The 27,146-nt window shown below is 45.6% G+C and overlaps 2 protein-coding genes across 2 annotated transcripts in view; both read right to left on the bottom strand.

The window, feature by feature from the left end:
• Positions 1 to 10,571: 10,571 nt before the first annotated feature.
• Positions 10,572 to 18,431, bottom strand: NOC4L (nucleolar complex associated 4 homolog). Its single transcript, XM_062504296.1, has 15 exons — positions 18,330 to 18,431; positions 18,104 to 18,222; positions 17,908 to 18,010; positions 17,520 to 17,627; positions 17,229 to 17,378; positions 16,578 to 16,677; positions 16,261 to 16,295; positions 16,107 to 16,157; positions 15,459 to 15,570; positions 14,782 to 14,842; positions 14,125 to 14,235; positions 12,766 to 12,929; positions 12,304 to 12,386; positions 11,460 to 11,573; positions 10,572 to 11,128 (listed from the first exon to the last, which is right to left on the bottom strand). Exons 1-15 carry the CDS (start codon positions 18,429 to 18,431, stop codon positions 11,012 to 11,014), a joined length of 1,530 nt encoding a protein of 509 aa, XP_062360280.1. The 3' UTR covers positions 10,572 to 11,011.
• A 146-nt stretch (positions 18,432 to 18,577) lies between these two features.
• Positions 18,578 to 27,146, bottom strand: part of EP400 (E1A binding protein p400) — a 44,647-nt gene continuing 36,078 nt past the window's right edge. The window contains exons 44-51 of the mRNA XM_062504049.1: positions 26,347 to 26,551; positions 25,692 to 25,855; positions 25,122 to 25,328; positions 24,623 to 24,818; positions 24,184 to 24,311; positions 23,670 to 23,831; positions 22,863 to 22,944; positions 18,578 to 21,065 (exon numbers count right to left, since the gene is read on the bottom strand). Coding sequence (XP_062360033.1) covers positions 20,800 to 21,065; positions 22,863 to 22,944; positions 23,670 to 23,831; positions 24,184 to 24,311; positions 24,623 to 24,818; positions 25,122 to 25,328; positions 25,692 to 25,855; positions 26,347 to 26,551 — 1,410 coding nt within the window. The 3' untranslated portion in view covers positions 18,578 to 20,799. The remainder of the gene's footprint in view (positions 21,066 to 22,862; positions 22,945 to 23,669; positions 23,832 to 24,183; positions 24,312 to 24,622; positions 24,819 to 25,121; positions 25,329 to 25,691; positions 25,856 to 26,346; positions 26,552 to 27,146) is intronic.

Below are 27,146 nucleotides of genomic sequence, written 5' to 3'. Positions count from 1 at the left end.
ACTCCCAGGCTTTCTTTCCTTGCTACAAATGAGTAGGCAAGAGCAGTAATAGAGAGCAAAGCCTTTGCTTCAGATTTAACCAGGACAGGGTTAATGTGGCAATTCTTCCCAAAGGTATAGGAAAAAAACATCCACCAGGCTACAACAGACGATGAGTTTTGCTCCCAGAAACCTCTGGTTTTACTAAGCACAAATTAAAGGGCATTGGGTACTGACCTGCTCCTCCTCAAGGTCAACATTCCATCCCCTGGGCCACCTAGGCTGGAGTGCTCAGAGAGGGCTGCAGTGCCTGGGCACCCACGGGGGGCTCAGGCAGAAGGCTCTCAGGAAAGCACAGCTGCATTAAATGGTTTCTGTTGCAGCTGCAAGGCAGCCCCAGCACAGCTCTGCTCAGCTCCTGCTCCAAATCCCTGCCCAGGCATCAGTGCAGTGACAGCTGGAAGAGAGAGCGGGGCAAGAACCAGCCTGGCCAGGCACCAGGGGCTGCTGCAGCTCCAGCATGACACATTTCCAGCCATGTGGGCTGGAAACCACCCCGAGGGACACATGGGATCAGGTGGGACGGCTGGCACGTGCCATCACACCAGCGTTAGCCAGGGCCTGCCCAAGGTCACCAGCATGAGCTGGTCCAGGGCAGCAGCGTTGCTATTGAAAGGACACAATTCATTTAATGAAACCTCTTGATGTCCTCCAGTCCTTGCTGGAGACCTGAGGTGGTCCAAGGCCACCTCTGCCAGCTCAGGGAATTTGTCATCAGAGTGGTGCAATGTGACCTACGAGTGGTGGTTGGGGAAAGCAGCTTCCTGCAAGGCTGCAATTTGCTGGCCATCAAATAGGTGTGGATGGCTTGGCAGATCCAAAATTACAGTGCAAGTAGGAGTACTGGGGAAATTATTATTGTCAGGATTTTATGGAGAAAATAACCATGTAGAATGTATTTTAAGGTGGTAGTTTAGACAGGAGCATGATAGCATCGTAAACTATAAGAGGAAAACTTGAGGCATTTAAAAACATCAGAGGAAAAACGAGAGTGAATTACTACTGCCTCTTCTTTCCTAGTTATTTGTTGTCTTAAATGATATATGTGTGCCTGAGAGTACATTTGTAAATATATTTCCTTTTTTTCTCTTCAGATACATTTTACAAATGGAAGAGCTCACAGTGCTGCTGTATTAAGGAGTAAAAATAAAAATCTGTGTTTACAAGCGCCAGCCAGAAAGAACAGGTAAGTAACTGCATCCCTCCAGAAGATGAAGGATGCCGTCAGACCATCTGACTGCAGCCACCAGAGCCAGCAACTCCCTCTGGAAAACTCCCATCCCTCCTCCCAGAGCCCTGACAGAGCTGGCACACACCCCTATAAGTAGGTTTGATTTATTATGGGACCTTCTCAGTGCTCCTTCATGCCTCAGCACTGCCTCTGGAGTGAGGGGCAGGTTCCAGGTTAGAGAGAAGGACACATGCAGGGAGGCCAGGATACACCAAGATGGTTCTGGTGCTTCTGTGGAGCAACCCAGATCTCCCGGATCCTCAGGGATTTATGAAATCAGAGGCTGAAGTTCACCTCAAATTGCACTGCCCTGTGCCATCCCACACAGGGTTGCACTGCACAAGGAGTTCCTGTAAAGTGGGACAGGCAGGCCAGGGCTGTGAGACGTTCACCCACAAACATTTCAGCCTGTGCTCCCCAGAGCCAGCAGGGGTGGCCCTCCATATGTCTTCCATTTGTCATAAATGAATGTCATAAACGAATGTCCTTCAGAAAGGAACTGAATGTCAGCATTTCCTGAGCCTCACAGTTAACCAGACTCACACTGTGCTAAGGGTTTCTAAAGAGAAGCAGAAGGTCTGACTGCCTGGAGAAAGGCAGTGGGATGGGAAACACCTCGTCTTCCCAAGGCGGGAGGCTGGAAGGTGGCAGAACAGTTTATTTTGGGAGCTGTTTGTTAGCTGAGCTCTCAGCTCTGCCTACTAGCATATCACTGAGTGCCTGGTAAAAGAAGACATGGATGAAAGGCAAAAACATACCTAAGCAACCTTCTAGGAAGGATTTTCTCTCTTTTTCAAAAATGTAGCCAGGATCCCCTCTGTTTTGAGACTCTACAACATTTTCACTGCAAAATCACCAACCGAGTGGGAAGATGATGAATGAAGTGTCAGGTTGACACAGAGAGGCACAAAGTTAGGTCGTCCTTGAAGGAACTCCCACACCTTTCCAAGTTATCTTTTCCAAATTTCAACTTTGTAACTTTTAGAACTTTGGAATTACAAAATACTGCCTCCCAGTACAGCGCAGGAGGACGAGGCAGAGCTGGGCATCTCCCAAGGCTGTGAAGATCTGTCTCTCGTGGAAGAGCTGGCTGTGCAGAATGCTCTGCTTACATCCCATTGACCCAGCAGGTTGTGGCTGAGTCGGGGTGTGGGCAGCCAAAGCCTCAGAGGGTGAAGCTGGAAAGGCTGCAAAGCCCCCAAATCCAGCTCACCATTCTCCTCCTCTACCTGATGGAAAATCCGCTGCTCATGGGCTCTGTCAAACACTGAGCAGCTTCCATCACCCAGTCCCTTTCAGACTCACAAGCAACCCCCACTGACACTTTATGGGCTGGCTGTGGCACGTGTCACACATCAATAAATAGAGCACAGCTCCCTGCAGGCACTGTCTGAGAGCAGGCATTTCTAGGTGAAAAACAGTTCCTCCCCAGTGAACAGTTTCACAGGTGCTGTAAACCAGCCTGGATGCTGATTTCAGTGGGACAGTGCAGCTCTCTATAATTTAAAACTCTATCCCAGACTATTTAGAAAGTGAGACTCCCCTCAAGCAACTCCCAGGGTACCTTCATGTCACAACACTCCCTTCCTAGGAAATCATCATCCAGGAGTATGAGTTACTTCAACGGCTACATCACTTCAGACAAAACCTCACCATCTGGTCTACCCTCTAATTACAAATGCAGAAAACATAATTCACAATCGAATCACATATAAAAGGCAAGAAAATGAGCAATTAAAATGCACATTCTGCCAGGCAAATCAACCTTCCCTTCCCAGCCACGCTGTACCCACTGCTGCTCTGGCCTGTCACAGGCAGAGTCAGGATTAGTCCTGGATCACTGGAGACCCTGGTCCTGCTGGTCTGTCTGATAGCAGCCTTCCAGCCTTGATCCTCTCATCTACCAGGGACTCTCCAGCTCCAGCTGCTCTACTTACCAGTGACTTGCCAACCCTTGGGATCACTTTTACCAAGGGAACAATTTACCTTTCCAATATACAGACATATCTGTTATTTCCCACTCCCTGCCTCTCTTGTGGAATGTTCCTGGCTCACAGGCCGACACAAACTTGAGGGTTTGAGGCGAATAAGCAGGGATGGATGGTGCTCTGCGTGCCAGCAAACACCCCAGGCTGAATTCATTTCTGGTGCAGCATGGCTGCACTTACTGAAGTTATCATCCCCTCCTGAATGTGCGTGCTGGAACGTGCATTAACATTCCAGCATCATTTATCCTCTGTAAGTAATTCAAGCCTACAGGGGCAATTTCTTGCATATTCAAAATTCAAAGTCTCCTTCTCTAACATCAGCTGGTTCAGAAGGACTGAAATGCATCCCTGAGGATGGAGAGAAAGAGGGTCCTTGGAGAGGGATGTTCCACTGGGGAGAAGGATTTGACCACAGCACCCTACCCCCACATACCTGACTGGGAGACTGGATGAGACAGGTCTGTCCATCAGTCTGTCCATCACTGATGTTTGGGCTCTTAGGAGCAGCCCCAGCACCCATCAGGTCCATCCCAGAGGATGAGAGTCAGTGCTCTGCAGCAGTACAGAGCAGAGGGAACAAAAGTCCTCTCTGTTAATGTCACTCTAGTTAATCAAAGCTCTGCATCTGGCATGTCTGCTGGGCCCTTTCTTGTGGCACATCTTCCCACTCCTGCCTGGGTGGAGAAAAACCCCCTTGTAAGCCAACTCTGCAGTCTGATCCCCCCTTCCATCCCTGCTCAAAGCCTGTACAAACATCCTGTGGTTTTTTGGCAACACTCAGGTTTCCATGTTGGGATTCAAGGAGCACACAGGTCTCTGCTGTATGCCAGAGCCGTGGAATGGGAAGGGATGGGCTCAGCACAACAGACCTGCTGCAAATGGGAGAGTCCATCATGTGCTGTGCCACTCTGCCATTGCAGGGGCTTCATCTCATTGAGCAAAACTCCAGCAACAAGAGAGCTGATGTGACCCAGGCTAAGGGAGATTCCTGGCTGGATCAGCTTGCTAAATAATTTCTACTCTTCCTTTTAAAAGCCTGCTCCAGCAACCTTCCCTCCCCTTCTACCATCAGAGCTCATCCATGAGATGCTCGCTGGCACAGAGAGCATGAGGCTCTGATATTCCTTTGGAAATGTTTCAGGGCTTCATGATAGCTTTACAATATCTTGCAGTGAAGTGGCAGATGGGATTCTGGACTAATCAATACACTAACAGAGCCAGGTGCCGGATCACTGATCTGAACTGAAAGAATGAACAGTAAATCCAAAGAATACAAAAACACCGTTGGTTCTGTAAAGCAAGATGATCTGCAATTTGTTCAGCAAGCAATTCAGTTCCCAGGTTTGCAAGCCTGTGCCGTGAGCTCAGCAGGATAAGAGCAGGAGGCCTCTGTCCTCCTGCACCAGATGCTGTGCCCGAGGAGGAGCCGCAGCCCGGGTTGCTGCTGCAGGGAATCAGAACTGCAGCTCTTGGGTAAGGCTGAGCACAGGCAGCCTGAGCTGAGCCCAGGGCCCCGGCAGCCCCTGGTACCCAACGCTGTGTTCACCCTCCCTGACCTGAATCCACTCTCAATGGAGCCATGACAAGCCCTCAACCAAAAGCCAAGGGTCACCTGGTGGGGTCAGTGGCCAGCAGGCTGCTTGGGCCATTAGATTGCCATGAAGGGACAAGTACCCAGCTGCACGGCTGTAAAACCTGGGATACCCAGCTCTGTGTGTGGCAGATGGGGCAAAGGGGACTCAGATCCAGCACCAGCAGAGCCCTGTGACTCCTCACGTCCCTCTTCTTTACAGCTACACACTGAAATCAGGATTGCAGGGGTCCCACGCTCCACCAAGACAGCCAAAGAACTCCTAGCAGGGGAGAGGATTTTGTCTTCCCCATTTGCTTAGCAGCCCCTGTGCTGAGTCAATACCCATCACCTATAGTTTTTTTGGGGTTTTTTTTTTCAAATATTTGGAGATTTGAAAAGTCAAACAAAAGATATGCAACAAGTTGTAAATTCAAAGGAGATTTTTTTAGGTGCCAAACTGCAGCTGAACTGTAGTTATGGTTATTATACCTAAACAGACATAAAGCTATAATGTGGATCAACACATTTTATCACAGTCACTCACTGAACACTGAGTCCATGCAGCTTAGCTATTGCTTTTCTACAGCCCTGAAAGATTTACCATAGTTTCAGATTAATCTGGAACTTTATTATGTAGTTATTTTAATCTCACTTTATTTCATCACTTCTTGGAATCCTATTATCAAAGTAAGATCCTGTTAAGATACAGCAATGATGAATGGTGTTAGAACCAGCTAAAACAGAAACAGAATCCAAATCTGTTTTGCTTTATGCAGTTAAAAAAAAAAAATATCAAGAGAGACTTTACAGTGCATTATAGGATAAAGGGGTTCCTATACAACCAGGAGCTCGGGGACAGAGCCTCTCCAGCAGGTTTCCTGCATGATTGCACTGAGTCCTTTGTCTTACCATAAGGTTTTTGGAGGTGGAATTGCTGTGTAGGTTGAAGGGAGCTCTGAGAATAAGCCCAGTGCTTGGGGCTGCAGCCTTTGCCCTGTAAAGGTGTTGCTCAGACATTCTCTGGTGGGCACTTTGCAGCCCAGCTCCTCAGTAAGGAATTCAGGGCGGTATTAAAGACAGTCAAGTACTCTAAAGCACAGATTTACATTTCATCTGACGAGATATTTAAAACACATAAATATCGAAATGCTGTCCTGAACCAGAATATTTTTCTAAACCGGGACTGAATGTTTTTAGGACATGGTTAAAAACGTAAGGATGAAAGGCCATGTGAGGCTACTTTGGGAAGAATCAGGGGAAGGCTGTTCCACAGCAAAGCAGGGTCAGGCAGCGGTGCCAGGGGCTCAGACATTGCAGCCGGGGACACACGGGACACCGAGGGAGGGCTGGAGTCTGCCTGACCACACTGCCAGGGCAGTGCTGGAGAAGGATGGCCACAGCCCGCTCACAGAGGGTGCTCTCATCTCCTGCCCCGCTGCACAGCACCTGCTGGGACACAGCGAGCCACTGCAGCGAGGGGACAGAGGACATGGCTCAGGTCACCCCATTCACCTCCCCGCAGCCCCTTCACTCCGCACCACAGCCAGCTGCTCTGGGATTTCTGCTTTTCCCTCTTTGCATCGCGCTCAGCCCTCGGGCAGGGGACCCGCACAGCGCCCTGGCTTGCTGCGGGATTTACTGTCTGGTGTGGTCACACATCCCCGAGGGCGATGCCCAGCCCGGGGGCACCGGCATTCCCAGGGGAGCTGCGGGGAGAGGGGGATGGAGGTGAGGTGGGACGGAGCAGGCTCCGGCAGCGGGCACCGCCGCCCGGTCTGCACCGTCCTCTAGTGGCCACCGGCCCCGCTTCACTGGCCACAGGGCAGGGGGAGCAGCGCAGCCGGCGCAGCCCCGGCTCCCCATGGCACTGTGCCCGCACTGCAGCCCCCCTCCGCCCCTCCCAGCCAGGTGAATGGGACTGTCACCCTTGCAGGGACACTGCGGCTGTCACACCGATCACCTGCAAGGCTGTCTCCAGCTCTTGGCCATCAAACCTGCGCTTCCAACTCCACAGCACGTGCTATCTCCCATCTCCAGCAGAGATGACTAAAACATAAATCCTCACACTGCCAGCGTGCAGGAAACTGATGTAGGAAAAGGGATGTGATGATTCATTCACTCTCTATCTCGGAGCCCAACACTTCCCCCAAGAGCAGCCCAAGAATGCACCTTGCCACCCACCTAAATATTTGATAAAATTTAAACACGAGCACCTGTGATTGATGCTGCTCCTCACACGCGGCTCCAGCCGCTCTCTGGATAAAATGTGGCATTATTGAGGCATCAATTACCTTCAGCACAAGCACAGCTCCATTAGCAGGCCTGCAGCCTGCTCATTTTGATAAGGTTCACTCTGTGCATTTATCAATAAAATGGGGATAACCAGCAGGACGTGGAGGCTGCAGCTTTTAACTCTGTTAGGACAGAGATGACGTTCACATCTCTGTATGCACCATCAACCAGAGCATCCTGTCTGCTGGGGTTTAATTCTCTGGAACAGGAAGGTAGTTTCACTCAGGTTTTTTTCTCTTTTGGCTCTATTCACATGCTCCAGAACTCTCTTTTTAGAGGTGCAAGTATGGCCCAGGGACAGGGCAAAGAAACTGCATGAAAGCAATTCTTTTTAGTAACACGTCTCAAACTTTCTTCATAACCTACAGAAAGATAGACTCTTGGCTTATTAATAGCAGTAAATCTCCAAGTCCAATAGGCTTCAGTTAATGAATATTGATTATGATAGTGCTGGAAAAGGCTAGTGTCAGTTGAACTGAGATCCTGCAGCCCTTTTTGCCTGAGCAGGGCCGTAAATTAACTGAGAGCTTGTTTTTCAAAATTAGGTAGAGGAAAACACAGGGGTTATGGCTGAACTGCAGCTCTCAGTATCTCAGGGATATGAAACCACCTTAATGCTAAAAGCAGCACTCATTTACAGACGTGAATTTGCACTTCCCTCTATCTCCCAATGAATATCTTAAAAGTACCTAAGCTGATTAACACAAACATTGTGGTCACCTCAACCTTTGACTCTCCAGATAAATCACATCTATGCTCTTGATGAGCAGCTCTATTTTGCAGCCAGGCTGGCATGACTTTGAATGGAAGCTCAGGAAAAAAAAACAAAGAGCAGTCCATTGAATCAGAGACCTTATTGCTATCCTCTGGTGGTGGACCGAGGCAGTGATGGGTGGGGAGGCTGCAGGGTTATGTCAGTGTTTTCATAAAACTATCTTTTATGCTCACTGTAATAGCTCAACAACAACAAAAACCCCAGAACATCCCTCTCGCCCCTCCCTGCATCTGATAAAAATCAAGTAATAACAGGAGTGACTTATGCACTCTCTGCCTGGTATTTCAATCTGGCCTTCCAGTTAATACACCCCATGATTAAAGCATCTATAATCTACAGTCTGTGGAGACCTGTAGAGTAGGAGCAGCAGCAGGTGTGCAGCCTGATAAGGGTTGCTTACTCTGTGCAGATGAAACTTTTAATATTTATAACTGCTGATTTTTTTTCTTGATGCCTCCTATTGAGGGGAAAGAGGTGAAAGTTGAAAGATAAAAGCTTGATGAAAGACCAGGTGGAATGTTTTTCCAAGGACAGACAGGGGCTTAAAGCTATCTTCACCTAAGAGCTGGTTTAAAAAGGCTGCTCAGCTAAGTGCAGCATCAGAGCTGGGTGATGACGTCTCTGGAAGACCTTCAAGGCTTATCTGAAGTGCACCTAGGCTTTCAGCTGTAAGCTCCTCTGAGCTGTCTGTGGTTTGATTGTCTGCACCAAGCACAGTGGGACTGTCAGGGACTGCCAGGCATCATCACAAAATAATTAAGTCACTCCAGGTCAGCTGCACATACTTCAAGTAAAGCACTAACGGCATTTCCAGCTCAGCACAGAATGGTGCTGAGAAATCTGGAAACACCCTGGGTCAGCCTGAGCCTCTGTCAGCAGGAGCAGCACACAGGGCACTGGGAATGCTCTGGAAAACATTAATTGCTCCAATCCGGTCACTACTCATTGCAGTGTGGTGCTGGGGATCCACAGCTGGTGGAATGCTGGAGATGCTGGTGCCTTTGCAGTCCTCCTCCTGAGAAGCACTCTCTTACATGGCATCCCTTTTCCTGCTGCTTGGGTAATGCTTTGGGCCCTGGTCATTTGGTTCAGACACAAGGCTTCCCCCACAGGCAGCAGAGGGCCACACCACAAGGCAGAAGCTGCTCCTTTCCAGTACTCCCCACCAAATCCATCTGCCCCATGTGCAGGTGTCCCTGTTCAGTGCCAGGAGACCCCAGAAGGACAGACAGGCACACAGGTCACACAGCCCTGAGGACACTCTGTTTATCCTCCACACAGAACCCAAACTCCCTCATTTTCAGCATTTTGAGACCTGGATGTGCCTCATGCCCAAGTGGTTTAATATTTGTACTTTCAAAAAGGACCCAACACTCCTGAGTGTCAATATAATGACACAGCTCACCAGCAATTACACACAGATGTAACTGGGGCCAACCTGAATAAAATAAAATATGCAGCGAAAGCCATTCAACATAGACATTAATTCTTTTAAATACAGTAATTAATTTCATCTGAGATGATACACTGACTTCTTTCAAAGTGATTCATGTGGTTCTCATTGCTACAGCAGAGCACTTCAAGATGTTTACCAAACACATAGACAAAACCCCATGGCAAAGGGAAATACATCTTAGAGATCAAATACAAGGCTTGGGTGAACCTGAACTGAGGCCTCTCAAGCTGAAAGTCACATCTCAGCCATTCTGCCTTCCTACCTCAGATACCAGAAGTCAAAGAAAGAAGAAAAGCAGGCTGGCCAGGGAGGAGGCAGCATTGACTTTTCACCAGAGAACAGAGACTTCCAAAGAAAAAGAGGAAAAACATCAATCCACAGAACACCCCACCTGAATTCAAAAGCATCAGAAAGAAAAAGATGTAGAGCTCTTCACTGTGACAACACATCCACTGTTTGGAAAGCATGAAAAAAACTGGATGAAGAAAATTTAACACTTCAGTGTCTCCAAGACAGCTGCAGTTTTCCTTGACTTAACTAGACTTGGCTGCCTGAAATTGGATTTCTTGGCTGCCACTTTCTTGATTGTAATTTACTCTTCCACAAAATATGATTTCAAATTATGCAAGCAGAGTTTAAATCTGAAGAGGTAATATTAAGTTGTTGAAAATGAGTTTTAAAAAAGTCCTGAGTTCATCTGTGCTGTTAATAATGAGTTTATCTCAAAACCTTGGGGGAAACCTTATCAAATGGAATTTCTGCATGACTTCTGTTAAGTATATGAAAAATTACCAAAAGCATCCAGTAGCAGTGGAGTTAAAAAGTTTTTAGCCCCTGGATACACTCTGGCCAGAGCTCCTAAAACACATGCAGGCTGCAAGCAAAACTACACCAAGCTGCTTATCACTTTGAAGCAAAACTCAAGGATTAGCCTCCCACTGCACATCAGCTGGCCTCCCTGGCTACAGCAGGCACCAGGATTCTGTTCACTTCCAAAGCTCATGAGCATTTGGAATCCAGCAGCCTTAGTGCATGAGATGGATGTACAGGAAGGAACACCAGCAACATTTCATAGATGGATTTACTGAGCATCTTCTGAGTTGTCAGACAAACCAGTTTCAGTGCCACAAACGTGGGAGTGCTGAGTACAAGGAAGATAAAACTTCCCTCTGAAGATGAGCTTGAAAGTGCATATGTGCATATAAAAATATAATTGTAATACATCAGGTGTTTACATGTATGTATTGAAGACATTTATTACAAACAGCTCTCATATAAAAGTAAAAAGTCTGAAAAATAAGAGCAGTCAGAGAATGCAATTCCCCTCAGTTCCATGGAACAGCAGTGAGTTATCTGTTGATGCAGTCCCTGGTCACAGCCAGCACCAGCACTTCTGGGGGAAGGACTGGGATTCCAGCCATGAAGAAGCCCAGAAATCCTTTCTCCAAGGAAAGATCCCTCCCAAATACCAGGTGGCATTATGCAAGGGTGAGATACACAGCAAAGTCCATCCAGGGGCAGTGGCAGGGGCACTGAAGAAGGCTGCAGCCCAGGCAGTCCAGCTCTCCTCACAGGGCAGGGCTGCTGAGCACATGGGAGCTTCTTGAGTGTCCCTAATATCAGGCTGCTGACAGATGTGTTCTGGTAAGAGATGGCATCAGTCTAAACTGAAGTGTTCTGCAAAAATATCATTTTTCTTCCCAAACAAACCTCGTACTTGCTCAAACTCCAGGGGCACATCAACAGCCTTTTTCTTTACTTCTTTATCAAAAAGCTACAAAACAAAAACCAGAAAATATTGTCAAAACTCAGAACAAGCTCTTCACCCCAACAACACTGCTCACTCTAAAGTCTTAAAACAACCAGCAAATAAACACTTAAAAAATAAAAATAAATTTAAAAATAATAAAAAAACCAGCCCTGTCAGTCACCACTGTTGCTCATGCTGTTATTTAACAGACCATTTTCCTGGTTTGCCCTGGTTCTGGGTAACCAAGTTAGTGTAGTTCCCTCCCAAGCAGCAAGGCAGATGAACAGGACACAGCTGCTGCATCCAGAATCTTTTCCTCTGGTTCCAGTCATTCATAAAGGTACAGCACCATTACCTCATAAGCTGAGAGCTCCAGGAGCCCTGATATGTCATCCTCCATTTCAGACAGGGACTGGTTCAGGACAGCAGCTGCCCTGGCCACATCTGGGTGATAATGGTTCTGGAGAGACTGAAAAACAAGACAAATAGGAGATAATCTAATAAGTACAGGGTAACACACATCCATCTGCATTCCCACACAGGAGTCTGCCCATTTGTTGGTCAGATCTTCAGTGACCACCAAATTCCATCAGATCCAAGTTTGCTGCACATGCTACTACACAGCTTCCAGAAATCCTCACTTCAGGCATCTGTCAAACATGTCAAAGGCTCCTCTCACATGGCCACATCCAGCTCAAGACCAATCCATCCAGAGGCCATGCCTACAATGCTGCAACTTCACAGTGCCCTCATACCACACCCAAGCTCCTGCTCTCCAGGATTCCAGCTCCTGCACATCATTCTTGTTGCTGCTTCAGCCCCTTACACAAACCCCTCATTCACTTCTGGAGGATAACCTGGGTCTACTCAATTCACTTTAATCAGTGCTCACCAAGTTCCTCTCTCCTGTCCAGAGAAAGGAGAAGTCTGATATACTTGCACCTATTTAGTCTGTTTCAGCTGTGAACTACAAGTTCAAATGTGTGCTCACAAGCCACTCACTAACTAGTACATACATTTCTCCAGCATGGAATCCTTTGCTAGAACAGAAAATGATGCAAAGAACTCATCTCATTTGCAAGATATCTGTCAAGCAGGTTCTTGTGAGAGGGGCTATCCACTGCCCACACATGTCAAGGAAGAAGCAAGGGTGGAAGAGACCCATACCAGAATCAGATGCTCATTTTGGGATGACATACCTTAATCTCCCAGAGAGAACTCTCCAAAGCCCTGCTTTCAGATGGCTCCTCCTCCTCCATAACATATGGATCTTCTGACATATCTAAGGAAAAGGAGATACAGAGCTAATACCTCCTGTGTGATGTACATAAACCCAAGGGGAGCACAGGCCAGAGCAGTGCTGCAGCCAGAGCTGCTCCTTCCCAAGTCATTTACGGTCCAGGGACAAACTGACACATCCCAGCATGACCCAAGAGTCACTGCTGGCAGCACTACAGAACCACGTTACTTTTAAAGAGCATAGGAAGTAGGGCATCTGGTATAGCTTTGAACTCAACAGCAGGAGCCTGCTGACCTTCCACAAACTCAAGGGACAGAACAAAGGGAACCTTCCAAACCTCAGAACTGCAATCTCCCCTTTTCCTCTACAGGAACGCTCCTCTTTATGCTGTCTTAGAGGCATACCACAACTCCCCTCTTACCTGCTGGCCCTCCTGGCCTGTGCACCAGCACCCTGCAGGCGGGGTGCCTGCGGAAGAGGTTGCAGATGAAGGGAATGATCATGAGGAGAGCCTCGGGAGGGGCTGTGAGGGCCAGCCGGGCCAGCCGCTTGATGAACGCTGCCACCAGGTATGAGGGCAAGTGCCTGGGGACAGGAGGGAACAGCCTGTCACAGTCCTGGCAGGACAGCCAGCAGCCTCAGCCACCCTAAGAGCACCTCAGATTAGAGATCGGCGGGGCTCGCCAGGCTTTCTTTGGCTATGGAGTAAAGAGAAGCTTCAGGAATCTCGCTTTTAAGCAGCAATAGATTGTGAGCTCGCTGGAACAAATTTTTAGGGGAATTTACATTCAGTGCATGAATAACCACAGATCACTGTGATATTCAATCCTGACATGTGGCACCATTGCCAAGCACAGCCCCTGTACATGGCCATTCTCATGGTAAACTTTATTCAGTCCTTTCATTAACTTCTGAGTGCTTGGCCAGACAACTTCAATTATATTCTTCTTATGTCATTTTGTGGGTTTAATTAATACACAGGCCATGGTGTTAAATTTACGTAACACTTCCAAGCACTGCAGCTGTTAATGAGAACATAAAGCTCCTGTGTGGTAAAAATGTAAATTTCTAACAGCTCATTTAGGCCTCTTCTTCACATCAGAAGAGCTGGGATGAAAATGACAATTGTCACTCACTTAGACTTCACTGTATCCACAAGGCTCAACAAAGTTATCCACAGGTCTTGTCACTGTCTCCAAAGTACACCAGGAATACAAGGGGGTAGGATATGAAGTGCCTGGTGCTGTGTTGCTGCTGGTTTATTTTATAACATATGACAGCAACTATATGACCAGCTGCCTATTCGGTTTCTTCCCTGTATACAATGAACTGACAACATCAAGACAGGCTGTCAAACACTTCACATTTCAGTGCTTTATGTCTGCAAAAAGCCATCCATTTATCAACAGCATTGTAATCTATAAAAAGCCTTCAAGTTTTACTTTTCCATTTTTACAAAGACAAGGCAGAAAACTCATCACTTTCCCAAAGTGGAACAGAGTTCAAAAACACATCCATAAGCACTTGCAGCTCAAACTCTGATAGCTAACTGTAATTATTCCTTTCTGAAAATCTATGGCTGTGAGGCAAATCTTCAAAAATAGCACATGAAAAATCACACAAGGCTACAATAATAATCATGGATTATGTTTTCTCCATAATAATGTATCTAATCCAGCAGGTACACTGAATACATTCAATCCAGACGTGTGGGAGACTGTTCAAGAACAGAAAAGCAGGAGGAAAATACATGAGCATACATAAGAAAGATGCTACTCACGATGAAGACAAAAACAGATCAGTCAGGTGGAAGAAGCGAGCTCGGTACTTCACGTGATAGATGGAAGGATCTAACAGATTGTACAGCTTTTTGTAAAAGTCAGGGTACTCCCTGTTGAAAAAGAGGAAAAATACAACATCTATTAGTGGTGCAGAGAGGGACTGTGTCTAAATGTTTTTGTGCTTTCATTAAGAGCACCCCAGCCCACTGCTGTGCTTTGTTTAGCTCTCTTACACTTCCCTCTACAGTCACCACTTGAAAACAAGCTGCAAAGTGAACTTATGGCTCTTGCAGTGCCCAGCCACCTTCAGGGTGTGAAGCCATGTCCAGTATCTGCAAATGGTACAGGAGGCAGTGAAAGGGACATCAAAGACTATGGCTTCATTCTGTAATCAGATCAGTGGAAATCGATTTTTAAGTGCTGAGCAACCACAGTCTAGAGGAAGAGAATATCTGGGCTCTGTTGTAAAAGAAATCAAGACAGCCAATAAAGCTCAGCATCCAAACAGCCTGAGCCTCTTGTGCAGTTTGGCTTTCTCATGGGGGAATTTCAAAGCCTGAAGGTGTGATGAATCCATTTCAGTTCCTCTTACATAAAGACATAAAGACATAAATACAAAAACCCGTGTTCCTTCAAACAATGTACTTTTCACTTACAGATTATGCTGATGAATCAGAATGAACAATCCATTTAGAGCTAGAAGACTGATTGCTCCACCTGTATGAAAGCAGGCAGGTATCAACACAACAAAAATAACTAGAAAAAAACAATATTCACATTTTTTCTCTAATAAAATCTTTCCAGAAGGAACACAAAACTCAATACCTGAGATCAGAGACAGTGCAATGGCTGAAAGGTGAAACAATTTCATCTACACCCTTCCAGAGGCTCCCAATTTCCTTACAAAGATTAAGCTGTAGTTTAGTAGAACAAATGTTCAGCAACTGAGACACAAAAATGTCCTGCTCTAATTCATCAACAAGGTCACACTGGGGAAGCAAAAGTCTGCTTAGAAAGGACACTTCAGCAGGAATCTGTGGATCCTGTGGTTGGATCAGCAGCACTGGCTGAACTCTATGTTTAAAATAAATCACTCCAGTATTCTACTCTTCCCCAAAGCCTTAAATATGATTTTCCTTACACACAAAAAGCAATGACATCAACAAAGGCAGGTAAAATCATCTCACTTTCAGGGACAGTTCCTTAGCTCCATCCCAGCCAAAAGTACACCTATTCCATCACACAAGTCGTGGTGCTGCATCCAGCAGAGCTTCCAAGTCCATCTGTCCCATGCTGGAGGTGCCACAAAGGATAAAAGGCTGTTCCCACTCACCTATGCCATAGGCCACTGTCAAGAAGTCCATCATGAGAGTGGGCTCATTCATGTAAGGCAGGACACAGTCGTGCAGAATGACAAGAACCTTTTTGTAAAGGCCAGTGGGCAGCTGTGAAGGACAAAACAACACAGAGAAACAAGCACTGCAGGGAGAACTCGGACAGCAGCAGCAACCTGTGGCTCAAAAAGACAATGCACAAGCAGAAGGGAACGTGCCAGGAAAACACAGAACAGCATGCAGCAGCCGTTCCCAAATGGGAGAGTTTACAAGTGACACCAGCCAAGTTCACTCGAGAAGCAGGTGCTCACAGCTAACAGTGTCATCACTCAGATGGGGAAAAGCACCAGGAAAAAGGAAGCTTCAGTTTGCAAGCAGAGATTGTTATGCTGAAGATCACCCTTATGGGCTGAGATGTTTAAAGTAGGGAAAAAAGGCTGAGAGTAAGGAGAAAAAGCAGGCCATATATGAAGTCATGTTTCTTGGCAGAGTGATCCAACAGAAACAGTCACTGGGCTGTTCTCACCCAACACTCAAAACAAACAGGGGTCCTAGCAGCAGCTTGTGCAAGGCTGGACACAATTGCTAAGGATCAGCAATCCTTAAATGAAAGAGTGATGCAGGTCAGTGGCAGAAGTAGCACTCACCTTATGCTTCAGAAAAGTCAGCCACATTTTTTCAAACACCTGCTTGTGTGCCTTAAAACAGAATTGCAAACAGTGAGTTAAACACACTGGTACAAATAATGCTCTATTTGAAGCAGATAAAATTTCAGTTCTAGTGCACCAAATGAACAGTTACCTGCAGCTTTGAAAGTTTCAATTCCTCCCGGTTATCTAAGAAGAAAGGGAAAGCAGATGATGAACTTGAAATGGATACTCAAAAAATTAAGATGACCCTTTTAAACTTAGCCCTTTGATGCTCTAAAAACTTGGGCTGAAGCAACTGATTTGATCCAAAGCCACAACAGACTCCCCTGCAGACTAAGGAATGTTTAGAATTACAGCAATCAAAGAAACAGACCTTCATCAGCAAACAATAATAAAGTCTTCACATGCTAAAAATCTTAAGCCTGATTTTCCTTTTCACACACAGTTCATCATGCAGAGCTTACTAACCTTGCTTGACCATAAATTTGACCATCTCAGACTCTTTGTTTGGCATGTTAATGGGTGAGATGAGGGAAAATACATTCTGCTGGTAAAAAGGCAGTGGTCTCTGAGGAAAAAAGCATATAAACAAACATGAAGGAAGTTCCACATCCGATAGCAAGAGAGGGCTTCAACACTGCCCTGTTTCCAAGTACTGAATATATTTAGGAAAGAAAAGGGAAAACATTGATGACTAAACTACACACTGGTATATTCTCTGTTGCAGCCTCAACTTGGAATATTACTTGTTTATTCAACATGAAACTTATCTCTGTACTTATTCTGGTATAACAAAGCTGGTGGATCCAATGGAGGCAACAGATTCTTCCTCTGCACCAGAGTAAACAGAATTAAAAATTCTCTGTCACCCAAGCTGTGGAATTTTAAGTAAAAGAGAAGCTAGAGCACAGACCAGAAAGAACAGTATATGTCTTTCAGAGTAAAGCCGCATGTCAGTATGGCATACTGACATGCATAAGAAAAAAAAATCAATGCCTTCAGTGGGCATACTCATTTCTCTGGCTTCCAAATATTTCCATATACCACTAATTCCTCCCTGCTTCACACACAACATACACAACCCAGAGCAGCTCATGCAGAGCAGTAAGAATTTGTTACCTCCTTTGTCTTTTGCATGACCTGCCCGATGCTGGCAGTGACAGCCTTCATGACAAAGTACCGCACGTCGTCGTACTCCATGTACTCCTGAAAGCGGGAGATCAGGAGAGAGGCATCCTCCTTGGTGGGAAGCAAACCATCAACAACTACCTAACAAAGGGTTTGGAAAGGAAAGCAACAAGTCAGTCTCTTACAGCACTAAAGCAGAGAGTGAGATGGCTAAGGGCACATGAGTTTGTTCGTGCACCATCAGGTTACTGACAAGAGGGACTTTTCAGTTCTGCAGCTTGCCTTAAGAAGGTCACACGGAAAAGTTAAAGCTCCCTTCCACTCTATTTTGATCAACGGATATTGTGCCTCCAAGTCGACAAACTTCATGAGTGTGCAGAGTGCCAGCTCCTTTAAAAAAGAAATTAACATCACAAAAAAGGAAAAAAAAAACCAGAAAATAAACACCTAAACAAGAACACCAGGGATCATACCCAAAGGAAGCAACTTTCAAGAGGAGGAAGAAATATTATTTCCTGAGAAAGCTGCATGCTCGCTGCTGGCGAGCAGAGGCGAGTCAGAGCACCAGTGCTCTCTTACAGCCCCGCCTGCCCTCTCACACTGTAATACTGGGCGATAACCTCAAGGGATCCCCGTGAACCCGCGGGTCAGCAGCGGGCTCAGGACCTACCTTGACCTGGAAGGAGTCGTGCCCCATGAGCTCCCCCAGGCAGCCCACGCAGTCCCTGTAGCGGTGCCTCATCCATATCTTGTACTTGTCCTCGGCGCTGTAGCTCTCTGTGAGGGACAGACACACACTCACACACAGGCCGGGTTCGGGCAGGCCGCGCCCGGGGCGGGCAGCGCCGCGGGGCCGCGCTCCGCGCTCACCGGCCAGAGAGGCGTCCTGGTCGGGCAGCGGCCCCACGAACAGCTCCCGCCGCTCCAGCAGCGCCCCGAACAGCCGGCTGCACGTCCTGGCGGCGCTAACGATGTCCTCCGGCTCCTCCTGGCCCTGGGGAACGGCGTGTCAGAGCGGCGGCCCGGCCGCGCTGCCCTCCCTCAGCCCGCTCTCCCTCAGCCCGCTCCCCGCCCGGCCCGGCCCGGCCCGGCCCGCACCGCCAGCGGCTCCAGCAGCTCGAAGACGCGGTTGGCGCTGCAGCGGCTGCCCAGCACGGCCTCCAGGCAGGCGGCGAGCGCGGCCTCCCGCGCCATGCTCCGATGGCAGAGAGGAGGAGCCGCGGCAGCTCCGCCCGCAGGCGGGGCCGGCGCCGGGGCAGGGATCGGGATGGGGATGGGGATGGGTCCGTCCTCCCGTCCAGCACCGCCCTCCTCCCCCGGTACAGAAGGCAGGGCGAGGCGGCGGTATAAAAATGTACACTTTATTACACCTTCAGGTTGGATACAGCACTATTCCTTATCATCCTACTGGGTCCAGTACAAATGGTCATCACTTATGTACAGGTCGACTTCCTAACACACTCCTGGGAGAAAGACACATTGAAAGGAAGAAAAAAAAAATTTGGAAGGAAAAATAAAAATGATGGTGACTTTTTATCTTCATCAACTGACCTAAACAAGAAACAATCGCCTCTTTAGACACCAAATCAGACCAGCACAACGACGTAGCCAACAGCTCTCCCGCTGCTGGAACTGTTCCCCCCCCACCCTGACTTTCATGCACATCATAAAAGCTAAACACTTAAAACTGGGGCTAACTAAGCAATATTTTTTGGATGAGCAAGGCTATACTGTACACAGTGTCACTATCCATTACCACTGCATCTGCTTTGCATTTTAAACTACTCCGCTGTCAGCAATGCCAGCTCCCTGGCTGACCGTGAAGTTTAGGGGATGGCACACGACAGGGTGTTAGCAGGGTTAGGGGAATATTACTGCGTGCAAAAACAGCTTTAAAAAAAAAAATAAATGCCCTTGTATTTGTGGACCTGAGGGTCCAAGGAAAAAAGTATGCAGGACAAAACGGGTATTAAAAAAAATCAGTAACACTGCCAAAGCCAACGTTTACATTTGTGATATGAACAGAATTGTCTGTACCTATCCCAACTAACACAGAGGAGCTGGCTGAGAATTCTTTCTTGTTTAAGCCATGTGTACTACCAGGTACCAACAAGTGTGGACATACAGAGGTAAAAACAAAATATATGCTTTCCTTGCCCTTAAATAGGCTCCTTTCGTAAAAGAGTAAAAAGATCACAGAATGGAAAAATGATTTTAAAACCATCTCAGAAAAGGAATGTTGTAATTTTATCTGAATTTTACATGTTGTGCAGTTTTATGGCCAAAGTAAAATAAATCCCTTCAACCACCATGGGCTTTTTGATTCCTCAGTCAGCGCTGTTTGCAAAGTCTGTTATTCATTGTACACAAGAAAAGTAAAGAAACCCCCCACAGTTCTATGCAGCTTTTTTTGCTTTTTCTCCATAACAATAAGGCAAACTGATTTGGAGGAAGAGGCCATGCTCTATTCACATCCAAAATACCCACCTGAAGATACATTCATCGTTAGCTTTAGTAAAAGAATAGTACAAAAGTTAGATCTTAATCTTTACACAGTTGAAGAATTAAGTCTTAGATTTAATTTCACTATTCTCCCCTTCCCCCAGCCTCCCACCCCCCAAGCTGAAAGCTGTGTAAAAAGTACTGAACATTTAAACATGTTGCAAGAGCAGAATGAAACTGAGAGATTTGATTTTATCAGCTGGAGATTTTTCGTGACAGAAGTCCCATGAGAAACAGCTATGGATCATCTGTTCAGCTGTATCTACTTTTACAAAAAAAAAAATGGGCTACACTTTAATACACATCTACTATCAACACAGTATTTACTCAGCTCATGCCTAAAATATCCATTATTTTAAAGTGAAACATGGGAATGAGCACACAGGTTGGGTGATTCAGTAAACTGTACACAAAAACTACTAACAAACATTTTAAAAGACTTACAAAAATGGAGAATGAAACCTTTTTTTTTCCTTCTTAATTACATATACTTACAGGTTTTCACATTTATTGGCTAAACTTTGTAGGGAGCACTTCAAGCATGTGTTAGATCTTCCAGGGGCGTTTACCACAGGGAAGAACAACACAGAGCTTTTGTACAGATGGAAAATACTGTGCTGTATGAACCACACCTGGTTCTTTGTGTGGCTTCACTGTGGGTACTGAGCACACACTGACCTACAGAAAGGAGCTGCACATTCCCACAGGCAGGTGTGGTATTCCAACAGAGATGGATTTTACTGACATTTATGGCAGATCACCATTTCACTTTTGAGAAGCTGGGCAGAATTTGAACCTAAGTAATGCTTGCTTTATCTGGTTTGAATGAGCACAGAGAACACAGGCAGAATGCATCTTGTACAGAGTTTGAGTGCTAAACAACTGCTGATACACTGAAGTTACATGTGAGTTTCCATGTTTAAATGTTCACCAGCAAGAAATCTTCTGCTACAAAAAAAAAAAAAAATAGAGGTGTTTTTTCTTCATTTGGATGTTCGCAGTAGCTTCTCACTTGTCTCAGCAAACACAAAATACTGTGTTTCCCTGTTATTGCAATAGTTCAACTTGGTTTAGTAGGTGCCTTTAATCTGACAGTCGGTGTTCTCATCTGTACTTTTGCTTGCTGACTCTGGGCTTCAGGTGTTGCTGGTGTCTGGGCTGGGTTCTGTACACCCGGAGCTTGAACCTGGGGAGATGCTGTGGTCACAACCTGCTGCTGGATCAGTTTCTGCTGCACAACCTGGGCAGTAGCAGTGGTTGCAGGGATCACCTGAACCTGCTGTTGACCTGCTGTCGTCTGAGAAAGGGTCACAGTTTGGGGCTGAGCTTGTACCTACACATCAGGATGAAAAGGCAATTACAAAATAATTTGGCATTAAACTGAGCAGTCATTAAATTTCTGCTCTACAGAAGGAATCCTATTTACTTAGGTATTTGCTCTCTTAACTGACAAACATCTCAGACAGTGATTCTGGGAACACAGGATCTGTGGTTTCACTGAGAAACACCATTCTGTCACATTTTCTAGAGCCTTATAAATCAGAACTAAGAGCCAAGATGCCTGCAACTCAGGTCTCTGCAGTGCAAATCCAAGGACATGCCCTCAGATGCATACAGAAGGCAGATGAAAGGTACAGAAACCCTACCAGATACACAGGAAAATTCCTGTACTGCAGAAGTGAAGGAGCAGGGAAAAGAAGAAAGGGACAGCCAGAGGACTAAAGAGGTTAAAATACTGACTCTGCACCCATGTTGTGACAATAAATAGTCACTGAGGCTTCCCACCAGTCTCTGCCATTACCCTTTCAGACTACAGCTGCCAGTCTCTATTGCCAATTTAGGGTAGAACAGTTTGAACTCCATCCAGACATCTAATTCTCATAGCTCTACCCAGAGCAAGGGAGAAAAAAAAAAAATCAAAATTTCCTTGTTCAGAGGACAAGGTAATGAAAACTGAGCAGCTTCAGCAGCCCTTGTCAGATGCAGAAGCCAAACAAAGCTACAAGGGCTTCTCCAGGGGAAAATTAACTCTTGAATGATCCAAAAGGATTCCAGTGGGATGCATTAAAAATGCAGATAAAAAGAATGCCACATACACAAAGGATATTGTTTTAAAAACACTTATCATGGCCAAAACCTACTGCCATTGAAGTCACTGGTGTACATGGAAGGGAAACTGTTTGTCTTTTTGCCACAGGCTCCAACAGTCCCAGAGTCATGCCACCATGGATGACTTCAGAAAATGATCTGCAAGATCTTCCTGACTACAGAGGGTAACTCAGCTTGTGCTGACTGATGAGGTTTCTACTTCTTGCTGTCTACTTTGTCCTTGAAGCATTCACATCTGAGGTGGTTATCAGACAGTTTATACCACTTTATCACTACTTTGAGATAAGAAGTCACAGATTTTATTCTGCACTAAAACCCTGCACTGTAAACTGTGGCAGATTAAGAGCCGACTGGCCCAGACTTTTGTGCACCAAAGGCAAGAGCTTCATCCACCCTCCAAAGTGAAATCATTCCTGCCAATCAACTGCCTAAGTTATGCCTGTTGCTAATGATCTGGATGACTTTGTTCTAAACAGTGTTACTGAAACTGCCTGGTCCTTAGGGGAGGGGAACCAAACCACCTGACCTTCTCCTGCCAGAGCCCCCATCTGTTACCAGCACGCATTTGGAACAGCTACCACACCGTTCTGCCTCTTACAGAGCACTTGGCACAGCTCTATGAACTGAAACAAAATAACTTCTAACCTTCAATTTGTCCTAATTTTTGAGGAAAAAGCTCAGATGATGCTCATTAGTTCAATGATTTCCTATATTGACTATACATCACCAGAAACCAACTTTTTAAAATCCTTTCAGCTCTAGAAAACACTTAAAAATCTGTTTTTCAGCTTATCTACAGTGATGAACAAACACTGCTACATCTACAAAAGTCTTAGACCAGAGAATATACCTTAGCTGATTCAGTATTCAAGAATTATTTTTATAGAAAGGCACTTGCTATATCCTTCAAAAATATTACCTATGCCACACATAAGGTGAAAAATACCCACATTCCAAAAAAATGAGCTTTTCTAAAGATCTTATTTCTAGTGCTATATTTGACAAGAGCAAAACCTACCTGTTGGGAAACTGAAACCATCTGCTGAATGTTGGCAACAGTAGCCTGCTGCTGGACCACTTGTGGGAGTTTTGCAACCTGTAGTGATATGAAATAAAGAAAGATTGGATCAAAATAAAAAGCTGCTGATAGCAGCAAAACACCACATCTAGCAAAACTTCTACCAAGGGAACACCTTCCCCAAGGCCTGCTCATAGTAAGTTGCAGCTTGGCATTTTCAGTGAGGGTTAATGTTTGTGAAATATTTTAGATCCGTGAACCGAAGAACTTAGCTAGGGGAGGAAGAGAAATATTTTCAATTTTAACTACAACACAGTAATTTCCTCCCTACTACCTATAAAATTGAGGGAAGCACATGAGTTCTAACAGGTTACATTATCTGGGATATACTTTTGAAAGTTTAAGGCTTCCAGTTCCTAACCCCCTTTTTCCTTGGTTAGGCTGATCCAGTTATGCAGAAAATAAACTATGTGAGTTGTCACCTTGGCTGTCAGAGATTAGGCACCAGAAACAGGAAAAACTCTGGCTGAATTTTCCTTAGCAAACACAGTATGGAATCCCTTGCCTAACGAAAAGGAATGACTCAATTACTTTAATTTAAAGAGGAAAGGTGAACTTACAGCTTGTAGTTGCTCTGACCTGCTGTAAGGCCACATCAACTAATGAATTTTATTAAAAAGTCTGTTTAAATGAATGTGTGACTAGAATTAAAGTAAGTGGGTGCTGAATTCTACCTCACCTGTAGTCTTTACAATTCTGCAGTCCCAGTACAGTTTAAAGGTGTAAACCTGTGTTACCTGTACCTGAATCTGGGCCTGTACTTGCTGGGTTCCACCTGGTTTCTGGGTTTGGGAAATTGGAGTTGTTAAGAACTGTGTTTTAATGGCAGGCTGTGTAGCATAAGTTACTTTTTGCTGCTGTGAAGTCTGCTGTTGGGTCTGGACTGTAACCTGTTGAGCATTTATCTGCACAAGAGAAAAAAAGACATCGGTGACTATAAAAATAAGTGTATTTTAAAGAAAAGGTATGTGGGGAGAAAAGATTAATTAAATTTAATTACTGAAAAAATTCTCCTCGGATTAGCAACAAAAAAATGAGCACTAGATGAAAGTTTTCAGGCATTTGCACAAATATTCAGAATTAAAGTATTTAATGAAAAGTTTCTCCCTTACACACAACACTCACACAACAATACACTTACTACAAACTACCAAAAAAACAACCATTTTACAGAAAAAATGAACACCTGAGAACCTGTTCTCTCTAGCTATACCTATGATTCACTGCATGAGTTAATGGGAGAGCAGACAATAGTACCTTTTGCTGCACAGTAGCTTGTCCCTGTGCAACCTGGGGCTGGATGGCTTTCTGCTGCTGTGCTGCTTGGTGGTGCTTGAGTTTTAGCAGCTGCTGGACATGCAGTGGCTGTGCAACTACTGTCTGGCCTCCTGAAAATTACAGAAATAATTAGAACTGTAAGAGTCTTCAGTTTATTGCTTTGCCCCAGTTATCACAGCTTGCAAACACAGATTCTACTTTTACAGACTTACACATCTGCATAGCTCTGAGCACTAACAACCCACTGATTTTAATGGGAATAAGACATGATTTTGACAGTGGAGAAAATGTCTTATCTAAGGGCACGAATAAGCTAATTCCTTGTTCCAACAATATTCCTACAAGAAAAAAATTGTCTGTACCATAGGAGACAGCTATGAAATACAATTCTTCCTATTTCCAACTTGCATTCACATACCTGCTGCTTTCTGTGGCTGCCCAATGGCAACACTAATGCCTGCAACAGTCACAGGGAGTGTGGTGACTCCTGCAGATGACACAACAGCAGCTGGAACAGACACCACTGGAGGCTTTGCCAGAGCAACCTGTGCTGCTTGTGGAGTCTGGGCCTGGATCTGTCCTTGTGCTTGGAGCTGGGAAGCAGGAACACGAGTCTAAGCAGTAAGGAATGAAGATTATTGTACCAGCACAGAAAAATTTGCTGCATATAACAGGTGATTATAAAGGGATAGCTGTAAATGTTTCTAAATGTAATGGCTCCTGTACTGTGACACAATTCAGAGATGGTATCAATGGGTAAGTACAATGTAAAGCTATTTATGTTACAGCTGCTCTTCCTGAACTGCCAGAGCAATGCAAAGGGCACTTGTGAGTGCGAATGATCAGTGCCCAGCCCATTTAAACCAGCCAAGAGTGAGAGGTTTGAGACTGTTTTTGCCAAGCCAAAGCCAACTCACCAGGCGTGCCACTTGCAGGTTGGTGACCGTAGTGCCCGTGAGGACCGCGCCAGGACGAGGGGCTGTCACAGCAGTGAGCTGCTGAGTTTGCTGCTGCTGCTGCACTTGCACTTGTGCTGTTTGCTGCTGTGCCCCTTGCTGTGTCTGCTGTGCTGCCTGCTGCTGGGGAAGCTGCAGCTTCTGCTTCTGCAACTTGATCAGCTGCTCCTGCAAAAATCAAACATTTCCATCGTTTCCAATGGTTTACATTACAGTAGAGAAATGGAGATAAATCCAAAGCTTAAAATGAAAACTGTTCTCTACCAGACTTGAGCTAAGATCAAGTATCTAAAATGTAACTCTTTTACACAATGGCTTTCAGTGAGCAACAGTAAGTGCTTTCCATCCTGCCCTAATCTACTGTTGAAAGTGCTGTCATACTCACTGCCTGTGTGAAATGTTAGTAGGATGAAATTTAAGAGAGAAGTACATTTCACTCTAGCCCAAGAAAATAGGACAGAGCACACACTGCTAAGGAAGCTTACAGTAATGAGAGCAATGTGCTACATTACTTCATGAGTGTTTCCTCACCTGCGACAATTTCCCAACAGTTTTTATTTGAGCTGGAGACTGGGCTTGTGCCTGAGCCTGGATCTGTGGGACCTGCACCTGAGCAGCCTGCTGCTGCTGTTGCCTCAGAAGCTGGAAGTGAGCAGGGGTGATGGTTTTGCCTGACAGCTGGACTGTTGGTGTAGCTGTGAATAAAGAAAAAACAAAATGTTCAGATGAAAGCTTTTCAACGTTCAGTTTGACTCATTAATTTCACCTGAGAAGTCGAGCTGTTAAATGCTTAGTTTTCTGCCCCTGCACACTTTGTGGATTTACTACATGTAAGAACATATTATCATGAGCATGATGTAAAAGCAGAGTAGATCATAAAATACAAGGGCCTTTATTCACAATGGTTTTTAGTCAAGACAGTCAATTCTAATATTTTACCGCTAGATTGTTAGTAATATTTTTAAATTGCAATGCTTACAGGCTAAGCTCTCTATTGCCATACTTCATCCAGAAATACCAGAGAAAAATATAATCTGAGCACCAACAATAAAGCAAGTTAAAAATCATAGCCCTGCTTAACTGCACCCCAGACTTCCAATACTGTGGGGCTGTGGTGGTGAATCTACAGGAATTCCGGTGCCCTTTATGCACTAGTGGAAAAAGTCCCTGAAGACAGGATCATTACCTGGCGTAACCTGGGTCACCAGAGACCTGGTCTGTGTCTGCACAGGCGTGAGGTTGGTGGTGACCACGGCCGAGGCCGTCACGGACGTCACGGCGCGCACGCCCTGCGTGGAGGCGATGGTCACCAGCTCGGTGGACGCCGCGGGCGCCGCGGCCGCTCGGGGCTGGCTGTGAACCACCTGGGCAGTGGCGGTGCCTCCCGAGGTCTGCAAGGGAACACAGCTGTTACTGCCCCCTTCCCCTGCCTCACACACAGCTACGGAACCTTCTGCAAATGGAATTGCCTTCTAGGCAATTTTAAAAACGAGCACGAAAAATGCCAAAGTAAAAAAAGCCCCAGATCTGTCTAATGTGTCTGTTTGGATGCATCTTAAAACCAGCATGTGGTTAAATCTTCTTCCAACAGGCTGATCACCAAACTGTTCACTCCACTACAGACAATTGATTTTAGAACCTTTCAATATTTTGCTTTATCTTCCATAGTCTTAAACCATTAACGTAATCATAAAGATCATCATTAACAAAGCTCAAAACAGTTACAGGCTGAAAACATTAATGATGTTATACATTGCTTTTTGCAGCACTTGCCTATAAACTATTTTTAACAGTATTAAGCACATTTTTCTGACAAACCATCAGTGTTCTGGTATTTTGGTAAGAGAAAAGTTTGATAAAGAACCCCAAGATGCGCATGACATTTGCAAGAAGCAGAATTTCTGATGACATGGAAAGCTAAAGCAACGCCGATAAAACATGCAACCTTGTGTGTCCAGGGACACAACTAGTGACAGGATCTACTCA

The sequence above is a fragment of the Cinclus cinclus genome, chromosome 17 (assembly GCF_963662255.1).
Source record: "Cinclus cinclus chromosome 17, bCinCin1.1, whole genome shotgun sequence".
Lineage (NCBI taxonomy): Eukaryota > Metazoa > Chordata > Aves > Passeriformes > Cinclidae > Cinclus > Cinclus cinclus.
This window is presented reverse-complemented; position numbering and strand designations above follow the sequence as displayed.

Excerpts from the sequence above, each read along its gene's own strand:
- NOC4L (XM_062504296.1), bottom strand. The coding sequence starts at position 18,431 with ATGGCGCGGGAGGCCGCGCTCGCCGCCTGCCTGGAGGCCGTGCTGGGC. Across the intron at positions 18,223-18,329 it reads TGGAGCCGCTGGCGGTGCGG|GAGCCGGAGGACATCGTTAG; the intron begins GCCGGGCCGGGC and ends CAGGGCCAGGAG. Across the intron at positions 11,129-11,459 it reads TGGAGCTCTCAGCTTATGAG|CTTTTTGATAAAGAAGTAAA; the intron begins GTAATGGTGCTG and ends TTTGTTTTGTAG.